Source organism: Coturnix japonica, chromosome 7 (genome assembly GCF_001577835.2).
Source record: "Coturnix japonica isolate 7356 chromosome 7, Coturnix japonica 2.1, whole genome shotgun sequence".
Lineage (NCBI taxonomy): Eukaryota > Metazoa > Chordata > Aves > Galliformes > Phasianidae > Coturnix > Coturnix japonica.
In genome coordinates, this window is record NC_029522.1 from 27,927,071 (window position 1) to 27,939,351 (window position 12,281).

The 12,281-nt window shown below is 40.9% G+C and overlaps 2 protein-coding genes across 3 annotated transcripts in view; one reads left to right on the top strand and one right to left on the bottom strand.

The window, feature by feature from the left end:
* Positions 1–12,281, top strand: part of THSD7B (thrombospondin type 1 domain containing 7B) — a 461,190-nt gene that overhangs the window by 36,806 nt on the left and 412,103 nt on the right. The window lies entirely within an intron of this gene.
* Positions 3,166–5,830, bottom strand: CXCR4 (C-X-C motif chemokine receptor 4). Its single transcript, XM_015869062.2, has 2 exons — positions 5,729–5,830; positions 3,166–4,758 (listed from the first exon to the last, which is right to left on the bottom strand). Exons 1-2 carry the CDS (start codon positions 5,753–5,755, stop codon positions 3,697–3,699), a joined length of 1,089 nt encoding a protein of 362 aa, XP_015724548.1. The 5' UTR covers positions 5,756–5,830; the 3' UTR covers positions 3,166–3,696.

The window sequence follows — 12,281 nt, forward strand, 5'->3', positions numbered from 1 at the left end:
AGAACGATTATGTCATCTAACTAGCCAAGAAAAAACACACTCCACCTTCTCACAGCCCTGTACAGTGTGCATATAGGAGCTCTGACACACTCACACCACTCACCTTACACATTCCTCCAATGTGGGCTCCATACAGTCTGATTAGGAGGAGTGAAAATACACCATTCAAATAATGGGGTAAAATGTAATTTCATTCCACTGTTTTATATAGTCTAACTTTGTTAGAAACAGCATTTCAGATGAAGTAAAAGTCACTTCATGTACATGTTCTGTTTGTGGTTTAGACTTGCCTGATCCAAAGGATTTCTGACTAATCTTAAGCACTTATAAGGCATGCATTATAGTATTAGGTGAATATCCGTGTTTTAGTCCAGGCATTCCTCTTGGCATTGCAACAACCATAGCAGACAAAATCTGAATTCTGCAGAAAGAGTCTTTGTATAAATACATTATGATGTTTTTGTAAATAATGTTTTTCTTTTTTAATTACTTCATAACTTTTTAAAGTTGCAAAAGCATTTTAATTGGTTTGTAATGAGTACTCATTTGTAATCACATCTATTTTCTATATTGTGAGTTGCATATTTAAGATTAGTTGTAGTATTATTTTATACCAGTGAAGCACTGAGACTACACATAGCGTACGTTTTAAAGAATAAATCACTATGGTTATTTGGTATACTAAAAAGGAAAAAATGGAAGAAATACTTGGAAAACCTCTTTAAAAACTTTGGAACATTCTGCTGGTGTGGACTTGTCCAATAAATTACATAATTAGACCTATTCACCTTTGTGACTGAATTTAGACTTTGAGCAATACATTTATCAGAACTGCTTTTGATTCACAAAGAAGTAAAAAGAATCAAAGCCCCATCAAAAAATCCTCTTAAAGGTAATTTTGCTTTAAAAGGCAATAAATACTCTTTTTACCAGCATGGTATATTTGCTGCACTTCAGTGGCTTTCAATGAAATTTTCCTGCTATATAATCAGAGGTAAAAGGACAGAACTGGAATCTTTTTGTTGTTGTTTGTTATGTTTTCTTGTGACAACTTTGTGTAATTTGCAATTTTTCATAAACAACAGCGTGGGCTGGAAGGGGCTTCAAAGGTCATCTTGTTCTAACCCCACATTTTAATCCTCTCAGTTAACACTACAAATATATCCATATTTGTCAATATATAAAGTCATTTAAAAATAAGTATATGCAGTTTTTGACTCATTTTCTTTGCTGGACCCAAACCCAGCAATCTTTATAAAGATTTCCTTCTGCCCATAGTTCCACTAACTTTACTGAGAACAACAGTGGTTTTATAAAACTAATGTAGGTCTCATCCCTATGGGGCACGAGTTATGTTTTAATGTCACTAATTTATTTTCTACACAAATGCTTTGTTGTTTGTATAAGATGCCCTTTCAGTGGTCTTTGGCAGTAACATGGACTGCCTTGCACCCTCTGTCCCGCTTCCTCTCCACTAGGAGTAACAGTTGGCTGACTGTGAAGTATAATGGAAGTAATCAAAGTTAATGCTAGAGGGCTTTAAGCATTTCCTCAACAAATAAGCAGCAAAGTGTTGATAGCCAATGAGTATTTTATAAGTGTAATTAAGTCACAGTGATTGATTGGGTTGGGGTGGAAATCAGAATCAGTTAGAACAACAAATTCTTCATGGGGAAATGCTCACTAAACTAAGAAAACACACAAATGAACAACAAAAACAAACCATTTGAGAAGTTCTGTTCCTATGTCATGTTTTCCTCATTTCTCAACTCTGTGCGGGCAAATCTGGTGAAAGCGAGACATTTTCTTTCTCGAGAATACATCTTTTTCTGTTGTTAGTTTATGTTACACTGAGTAAAGTTACACATCGAAGTTGAAATGATTGATTAAATTTAGTTACTGAACAATGAGCCTGCTTCCTTTATTTCTCACTCACTTTTCTCTCCCTGTACCCAGCTTCAGGTTAGAGTCCTGCCCTTTTCGAGTGCATGCTGGGCACCTTGTTGAGCTGTTTCAATTCACTGAAGTGCTAGAATTTATTTTTTTCTGCCAGGTTAGTTTTGTGCTGGTTCAGCAAACTGAGTCAGCTCAACACAAATCAGATGACTACCTGTCATTGCAAGAATACAGGATGCAGTCAAAATACTGCAGCTTCCTGACTGAAGGGCAGGGGAGCCAAATACAGAAAAGTCTCAAATCTGTGAAAAGATCTAAAATTAATCCTACAGTTTAAAATATAGTTGAACATATTGAGACATCATGTTCCTACAAAATACACAACAGAATAACATCACTGAAATGCCCATGCTGCTCATTTCATCTGTGTGACCAGTAAGCATAGCTATTATATATATATATATATAACTGTCCAACTGTTAGCTACTTAAATGAGTGACAGTTGTGTTTTCAGTGTAAGAACATACGAATATTCTCAGTAGCTCATTCTTCCAGCATATCCTTTACTTTTGTATGCACTCTGCTAACGTGAAGATCTGACTAACCATTTCCAATAACTAATCTTACTTATCTATCATCAGGCTGGTTTGCCCCTAAAAGATACCTTTAAACATTGTTACATATTCAAGTTTTTAAAACTTGGATGTAGTTGGGACAAGGAAAGCTTCCTACAGAAAAGGCATTTTCTTCCACAGTGGAGATAACCTAAAACATTTATTTCTAGCTCAAACACTATGTCAGATACTACAATTTGAATTCAGTTGCTTTTGATCACTGTTAGCATGTGAAACTGAGTTTAGAACAGCACAAGGCAGAAGCATAGTATTGATTTTATATGCATGGCATGAAGATTAGTGATATGCAGTAGTCTTATTTTGACACTTCAGAGGCTATAAACCACAACAATTGCTTGAGCAGATTGGTTTTCATTCATGGATATTTTGCCCTCAAAACTCTGCTTGAAATGATCATTTCAGTCATTCTGAAGATAATGCTAACTGGAGTAAATGTAGTCTGGTGGAAAAAAAGTACTCTGGAACTCACAGCTGTCAACTAAACAATCAGTATGTAGTGATACTCATTTTCCCCTCATTCATTTAGGAGCTATGCAGCTTTCAAAGAGAATTTACTTTGAATTCTCAATGCACAATAAGCATTGATAAAAAACACTTAACCAGAAATAAAAATACCACTCAAAATAACTTTTTGTCACATATTTTTATTTACCTTGAACAACAACAACAAAAAATGCCCAACCATCAATTACTGATAATGGAAAAAAACCCAACAAAAACAACAAGCCCTAACATGTAACAGAGGCAGCTTTAGTTATAAGTGCCATTTCTACAGCAGTTAAGCAATTGTAAACCAAACATCTAGTAAGGCAAAAATACCCAGCCAATATTTAAGAATTAAACAACATTGAAAACATTTACATATAAACAGAGAAATATTTTCTAATCATTTAACACACTTGCTACAACCCAGGTGTTTAGTTCACATACCTATACAAACACTCGAGCTTTTGTGAACTAACCACTTGTCCACAGGACCTGCCTAGACAGTTTATCAATACAAAAGTTTTATATAAATAAGTCAATTAAACTTCACAAAGACTAAAAGAAGCAATAAAAAATTCCAACGGTAAAATAAATCTGTACATTATGGTCAGTCTTGTTTTTCTGAAATCTTGAGCAACTTTTAAAGTGTCTGTTTATGAAGGGATGGCAAGGGGAAGTGTTAGCTGGAATGGAAACTTGAAGACTCTGACTCTGTAGAAACAGAAGAATGTCCCCCACGTTTGCTTTTTGAAAGAATCTTGAGGCTTGATCCTCTGCTAACAGATGTCAAGGCATTCTGTGCTGATGTTTTGAATTTGGCACCCAGGAAGGCGTAAAGAATTGGATTGAGGCAGCAATGGAAGAACGCAAGGGCTTCTGTGATAGAGATCCATTTGTGCACGATTGTGTCCAAGCTGCAGCGATGTCTGATGACTCCAAGCAAGATGAATGTGTCTATGCTGATGCCAATGTAATATGGCAGCCAGCAGGCAAAGAAGGTAAGGATGAGGATAACTGTTGTCTTCAAGGCTTTGCGCTTCTGGTGGCCTTTTGAATGTGACAGCTTAGATATGATAATACAATAGCAAGTCAGGATTATTAGACCAGGCAAGACAAGTCCTACCAAGATATGCTGGAATCTGAAAGAAATCAGCCAGTTGTCATGAGGGTACATGCGATCACAGAGGTACCGTCCTTCTACTTCACTCGTACTGGCAAAAATGATGTCAGGCACTGTCAGAAGCACAGCTGGCAGCCAGACACCCACATACACGATCTTCTCAGCCAACAGCTTTCGGGGTCGCTGGCTGTTGGTGGCATGGACTATTGCCAGGTAACGATCTAAACTTATGAAAGCCAAAATCAAGACACTGCTATAGAGGTTGACTGTGTAAATGACATGAACTGCCTTACACAGGACGTTGCCGAAGTACCAGCTTATGGCTGCATCCACAGACCAGAACGGCAAGGTGATGACAAAGAGGAGGTCAGCAACTGAGAGGTGAAGCCTGTATTTATCAGTCATGCTTCTTTGCTTCTTCTGGTAGCCCATAACAATGATAACCAATCCATTCCCGATTATTCCTGTTAGGAAGATGATGGAGTAGATAGTTGGCAAGAAGATTCGGTTGAAATCAGCGTTTTCATGCTGAAAGCACGGCTCTCCATAGTCTCCATAGTCAGCTGAGCCAATCTCCTCCGAGCCATTGTCAGCAAATTCAATGAGTATGCCAGAGGACAGCTAAAACAATAAGTAAAAAAAAAAATTAGATGTCGGCTCTTTTACAACAGCTCACTATATACACTAAGAGTCCCAGCAAGTCTTCACCATCACCTACTGACAAACTTCTTGAAACCCAGACAGAAAAATGCTATTTATATACAATTTCTATTTCACTGGCTATACACTGCAAAAACCGGACAAGGAAAAACTTCCTCCGTGTTTCTCTGAGGAGTAGGACCGTGTAACTGAGGTCGGGAGAAAAGAATGATGACGCCTACTTTCAGAAATACCCCCGTCCTTCAGGAGACTTCAGTGCTCTAATGGGATACGTGCTACAGATTCACAAAGCCAGATGTATGACACGCACAGACTTAGAAGAATCACTCTAGGTAATTCTGCATCTCCGAGGCTCCTTTTCATTAAGGGAATGGGGTCATGGAGAAAGAGAGGATGCCCGCGGCTGATGTAATTAAGAATGATATCAAGGATTCCCCCCGAGAAATGACTGACAGCTCGGCGACGGGACAAGAGCCGGGGAGCGGCAGCCCCGAGGGCAGCGGGCATCTCACCGCCGCCCTTTGTTCCCGCCCTGAAGCGGCGGTAGAAAGGGGAAGCGAAATTCTGGTGAGGGCATGAAAGCGCATCAGGAAACCACCAACGGTTCGGGGCACCGCGCTGAAAAGCGATGCAGGCGGGCGTGTGCCACCTGGCTACGCGCAACCCCTCATGTGCTGCGAGTTCATCAGCCTCACGCCCCGCACGCCGCAAAGCCCCGGCCCGACGCACCCGGGGCGCCCCGCAGGCTCCGGGGGCGGCTGCAGACCCCGCCGCTCCGTGGGACGCATCATCTCCCTGGTCTCCCGCTCAGCCCGGACGGAGCGGCGGCGGGACGCGGCTCCGAGCCCCCGGCGCAACTCCGATTGCGAACAGCGCGCACGCGGGCCAGCGTGAATGAAGTGTTAGCGCCCCGCTTCCCCTCTGCACTTACATCCAAGCCGTCCATGCTGCTGTCCATACTCTGAGCCACCGACTAGATCCGGACTGCCCAAGCGCCACGAGCTGCACCGAGCGCACAGCCCGCTCCTACCCGGGACGCGGCTCTTTATAGTCCCCGCCACCCCCGCCCCGGGGCAGCCCCGCCCGGCTCCGCCCCGCCGGGTGGCACCGCGGGACCGGCTCTGGCCGCGCCTCGGGCGCCCTTTGTCTGCGGCGCCGGGCACGGCGGCCCCCGCCTCGAGGCGTCCCGTGGGAGGGACCCGGAGCTGTTACCCAGGGGGAAGCGCTGGCCCGGGGGTCGTGAGAGGCGGGGAGGAGAGGTCCTGCACGCCTTTCGACGTGTTGTACGCGGCGTGGAGCTGTTTCTCGTCCCTGCTGAAGTGCGTAGGGAGAGGCAGGGAGCAAAGGGATGGCTCTTGCTGGGGGGTTCTGCAATCCTTTTGCGGGATGCAGGTTGTTCTGAACTCGTCCAGGTTACGTAGTTTCGCGTCCGGAGTTGCAGATACTTCGGCAGTGTGTGCGGAATGACGCGGTGGGTCGGTGTCCCAAAAGCTCGGTACGGTACAGTCACACATAGAATCACAGAACGGCCCGGGTTGGAAGGGACCCACAAGGAACTGGTAGAAAACAGGAAGAAAATGAACCGTTGTCAAAATAACGGTGTTGCCAACTTCATTTAAACTTATAGATATGCGTGCCTAAGTGCTTTATTTGCCCACTAACATCAGAACGCTGCTCATCTTTCTCATTGATCTCAGAGCTGGGAAATTGCTTTTTAAAAAGTGAAGGCTGCTGGGCATCTTTCATAATGGTCCTTTTTCACAAGCCGGATAGTCGACAAAATAAGAGAAAAACCTTCAATTGTGCATATAGAGTAAAAATAGCTTTCATAAAATAGGTTTGCAAGGAAAATCTAACTAATATAAAGGACAGTAAAAGACAATAATGAATTCCCTTCACAGATACATCTAGGGTCTCAGTACTGTTGTAATTCATGCAAGCAAACTAATTTTCAGAAAAGATTGCACTGGTTTTAGTTGGAGTTTTCTTTCTTCCCACGATTTCACAACTCACATCGTCCTGAGTAAATATATCGGGAATGATTGATTCAGTTATGCAGATTTACACTTTGTAGTTGGGACTTGGAGTGCCGAGAAGGGAGAGGAGCATTCCTAATGTAATGGCATATGCTCAGATCACTCTTGCAGTCTCAAGGGATGAATAAAGGGAAAGTTCATCTAAAGTTTTATTCTTAAAGGCCCCTATTGCCAGTTTACACGCTCTGAGTCAACTACAGGCTTTAGATGTAAGGATTATTTCTGGGTATTTGGCAAGAGTTACTCTCCTACCAGTCCCCTAACAACTCTCTAACTTTTTATGTAGTCTCATGCTTGTGATTGATTAGTAACACTGCTTATCATTCTTTTTGTTAAAAAAAGGTCTGACCCATAATGTCATTGAGGACTTTAACTGCATCATAATTTGATAGTCATTCATATTTTGTTAGAAACTCTGGAGTATCACATGTAAGTTGCTTTAAAGGCAAATGCTTATTGATGATAACACAGAACTTTCCTCAGAAAATTCAATATAGTCCACTTTGACTTTATGTCTGGAAAATTTTAAGAGGGACACCACACCAGAACTCTAGAAACATCTCCTACTGAATCCTTGTTTTACAATACTAAACTTAGCCATACTTTATGGCTTTTTCTACTCTTCTGAAATCATGTAGGGAAATTAAAATTGTTGCTATTTGTTCCTTATTTTCCATAGAACCCATGATATATTCGTTACTTTCCAGACATGCAAAACTGCAAATACTTGTCTCAAGAAATTGCAGCCGGATAGATGACTGGGCAGATAAATGGGCCGTAAAATGAGACAGAGATTTTTTAAATAAGGCTGGGTAGGATCAGTTCTGTATAATCATCTTTCATTTTTCATCTGTTGGGGATACCCAGCTGATGGCATTAGGAATTGCTGTGCAGTTCTCTACAAAGCGATGCTTTTTGGCAGGCTGCCTCTTGCTGAACCTGGAAACATGAACCTGTTTTTCAGAAGTTATCATTTTGAACGGGTACTTAAAAAATAGGTTAGGACATGGAGCTGCACACAGAAGAATGGATCCAGCTTGCCAGAAATTCATGTGGTGCCAGATGTAGGGTTGAGGAGAAGGTATTCTCACCTCGGGAGGGTACAAAAGACTTAACTCCTGTGCGTATGCAGTGTGGAACATTAAAATATGCCAGTGTGCAGATGACTTGTGGTCAACAGTTGCAGAAAAGCAAACACAACAAAAATAGTGCATAGTCTCTAGAACCATTTGAGAAATGTGAAGACTGGTTGGCTACTTACTGGGGTGGATAATCCAGAGTGTGAGGTATCAATGTACAGAACTGAAGGCGTAGTTACAATGCATGTAGGGAAGTGTTACATTCACACCTTGGTTTTGCAGTGCAGATTGGCCCGTATCAGGAAAGGATATTGCCTGACAATTGATTTAATTGATTAGTAGGGAAGGGGACTGTGACCCAGACTCTTATTTGAATTCATAGATAAGAAGAAATACAGAAGTGTGGAATAACCCAGTTCCATGGCTTAGCACTGAAGCACAGTAGTGCTGAGTAGTGGTAAATTTGGGGATTGATGAGATGTCACTGGAACGTGTTTGGATGAAGGTCCTCTGAAGCTAACATTCACACAGCTATTTTTGTTATCTACAAACCCTTTTGTTTCTCTTATCTGAACAGATAGGAGAAAACTTCCTTTGTTGCACAGATGACCACTGGGGGCAAGTTAATGATTTCCAAAGTGATAAGAGAAGGGGATTGTTTCTTCAGAGCATGTAATTTGAAGAGCTAGCTACAAATCTTCTTAAGATGCAGTTAACAAATAGCAATTTTCAAGCTTGTTTTGCATTACATGTTTTTCTGGTTGCAGAATTACTGTGAAAATCAGACACTTCTAATCCATGTAATATATGTTTTTGTTTCAGAAAATGTGCCCTCTGAGGTACAAAAGTGTTACATGTTCTTGCACTATTAAGCCAACGGAACAATTTCCCAAGTTGTGAATCATTAACCTACTTTTTGTCTTCTAGAAAGAAACAGAAGTGCTGCTCATGTAAAAGCAAAAATGTTTGTATTAAGTCTTTCCAGTGGGAAAAATACTCTCTACATCCCTAAATCCAGTATCCATAGAAGCAGAAAAATGAATTGCAGGACTTGGTTAATTTTAAGGCTTTACAACTGTCCTTAGCAAAGCAAACTTCCAGCTACTAAAAATTTGATGGCACCATTGTCTTTTGGTGACACCTAACACAAAGGAAATAGGCTCCTTGATTTATATAATAGATAAATGCCACCACAGTGTAATAATGACAGTGATGTATTAATAAAATTTTAAAGATTGAATTATCCTTTCAAAACACACAGATGATTGTGTCTTAAAAATGCATAACCAGAAACATGGCTGACATAACTGTACTGTGTAGTAAGGAGTGATTAATGTTTCACAGATTTTCTCTGTACAGGTCACTGTCCGTCCTGTAAGGCTTCTGAAAGCATGTCTTTTGAATGAATAGCAGAAAACATGCTGAGGATTCATGAGGTACTAGCTTTGATTAGTGGGTTTTTCTGGTCTAAAAATACTCCAGAGATCTGATATTGTGGGCTTGCTGGCCACTAAATGAAAAGTGCTTTGCTTATAATACTCAGGTGTTTCTCACCATATACCAGATTGACTCTGTGACAAATGGGTCTTCAAGTGGCCTGAAGTTGTATACATATAGAGGAAAAGGATATCCACTGTTGTTTTTCATTTGATCCTTCTGCTGAAGTGGGAAATGGATCAATCTTACGCCTGTTACAACAGTCACCAAGGGCTCGTTGGAGTTGGATTTCAGCTAATGGCTCTCAGTTCTCAGAGCTCCCTGTCTCCATTTCTCCACATCCTCCTGCCTGTGCCTCTGTGCAGCAAGCCCACCAACTGTTGCCCTGATCCTGGAAAGAGGACATCCATGCACCCTCTGGGCAGGCTGCCGCACATCTGAAAGCAAAAACAACAAAATAAAGTCAGATATACCACTCTGTTGGTAGTATGTTCTATTACCATGGAAGAAGTCTTTGTGTGGAAGAAACAATGCTTGAATATTAGAAAAAAATTAAAGGAGAAAGCTTGAGGTGACAGAAGTGTCAATGTACATACACTGGCATAGAAGACAGATTTCTTTACAGTTCCTTGCTTTTAACAAGGAATATTTTGTTTCTTTCAAGTATTGCCACAAGGCCAAGATGTCCAAAGGCAGCACAACAAAGTCACCAGAGAAACAAAAAAAAGTGCTGTCCTCTGAAAGGAATCACAGTCACTCCTGTGTTTTAATCCCACCTCCATCACCCGCCTCCAGCAAATCACTTACCCTTCTGACTGTGTTCACCCAACTGTAAAATGGGGATAACAATACCTACTTACCTACCCCAGAGGAGAGCTATAGGGATTAATTGGTTGATGTTTGTGAGATGCTTTGAAGAGAGAAAGTGCTTATTTTAGAGCCTGTCAAAATTATTGGTGCCACCGATCAGCTGAAATTCAAAGGGGACCAAACTCATTAAGGTTCTGATCTTCCTCCTCCATTTGGCAATGTTTATGGGTTAGCAAATCTCACTGCATCTGGATAGTTTATTGTTTGTTTGGAAGCAGAGTAGACTAAAAAGTTGCTTTGAACAACTTTGTTAATCCTTTTTACAAACATGTCTTCATTTACATATCACTGAAGCTGAAGGTTTTATCTTTGATGATGGTGTAGCAGAACACTTCTTGAGTCATATTATAGTGATTTTTATTTTTTTTTCCAGGATAGTGGTTGGATCAGAATTATGAAAACAAAGTAAATCCTGCCTAACTGTATGACAAGTCATTTCTTTGCTATAACCAAGTAGGATTTGGGCTTTCCTTGCATTCAGATACTTTTCTGTTTAGCTATGAGTTGTGATGTTTTTTTATGCTGGAAAGTTCTGCTGAAAACCTGCTCACAGTTCAGTTTTGCTTATGTGGATGCGTGCTGAGGGCATGCTAAATCCCTGTCTTCAAAGCACTTGTAGTCAGAACATAATGTGTGTAATATATAATCTGAAAATCTAGCTCAGGTATTCATATATACATGTATGCAGTATCATTATGTGATTTCCTCGTATAGAGCTTTCAGGTGTAGTTATATCTGCACAGAGCCTCTCCTTCCACTATAAACTGCACACAGTAGCTTGGGGACACACCAAGTGGGCTGGGCCCTGGGCATCGTGATCCAGCTTTGCACCCAGATGCAATTTCCAACCTGACTCTGTGACTCAAATTAGGTCTATCAGACCATGTCAGTGTCTACTAGCAGTGCCCAGAGGTAGATGAATCAAAATACATCCTCTCATGTTTGCATATACTTGTTTGCTGTACACACTAGAAATAGTGTCTTGATGCTCTTTTTCCATCCTGACTTTAAATCAATCTTTTCTTGAAACAGTGTCTCTGGAACTGTACTTGGGATGTAGCAAAGTTTACTAGTATGTGCCGTGTTTTCTTTACCATTTTCACACATCTATTTTAATTCTTTCTTTGAAAGTGATAGTGACTATTCATTTTTCATGTGTTTTGAGATTCTGAGTTGGTGGAAAAAATTTCTTTATCTCCTTTGCCCAGTTGTTTTGCATCTGAAAAGTGGCACTGAAAGCAGAATTAGGAGCAGCAACTCTTCCTGTTTGGCACAGTTTTACAGCCAGGAGCTCACAAATGATTTAGTTTTATTGCAGCAACTTTGAAGGAAAGTGCATGTGGGTGCTGAGCCCCAGCTTGGATACTTGGTTTTGAATCTGTGTGCCAGGGATTATTCCCATCTGTGTTTCCTCGCAGGCTGGTGGCTGAATCTGTTGTTCAGCATCAGGGAGATCAGCCAAATCCAGCCATGTGCTTTCCCAGTGTTTCTTTCCATTGGATCTGTCCTCCTACTATTTCCATGCAAATTCACTTTAGAATTCCAAACATTTCTGTTCAGCTGGAAGTCAGGTTTGCCATATGCTGTCACTGGAAAGCCTTTGAGATCCAATCTTTTTTTCTAGAAGGAGGTGCAGGAGTGAGACTGGGCTTATGTTTCAGAGTCAGTGTTTCCTCCTTTGCTAGCAAAATCAATGCCATGTACTCGGTAACCATCTGTGAATTCTCTGTCTATTGAAAAATATGGTTAAACTTTTCTGAAACAATCAAAACAACTCTATTAAATGTTGGCAAATTTTCAGCACTGCAGAGTGAAAGCCCTCCACATATAGCCCTTGCTAAAGTACTTAAATAAATGCACATGTACAGCCTGCTGTATTCATTGTCAAAAATATAAGGATGTTGACAGCTATATTCCTTTCTCTGCTTATTAACTGACAGTGAAATAAGCATGATATTGCACCTTTATTATTTGGAGCAGATGTTGGATTTTGAAGTGTGATATTTGTTCTTTGCAGAAAGTAAGATTGTATGAATTTAAGTAGTAGTAGTATTGTGGAACT

Coding starts and splice junctions, on each gene's coding strand:
- CXCR4 (XM_015869062.2), bottom strand. CDS start 5,755: ATGGACAGCAGCATGGACGGCTTGGAT. Junction 4,759..5,728: donor GCAGCATGGACGGCTTGGAT/GTAAGTGCAGAG, acceptor TTATTGTTTTAG/CTGTCCTCTGGCATACTCAT.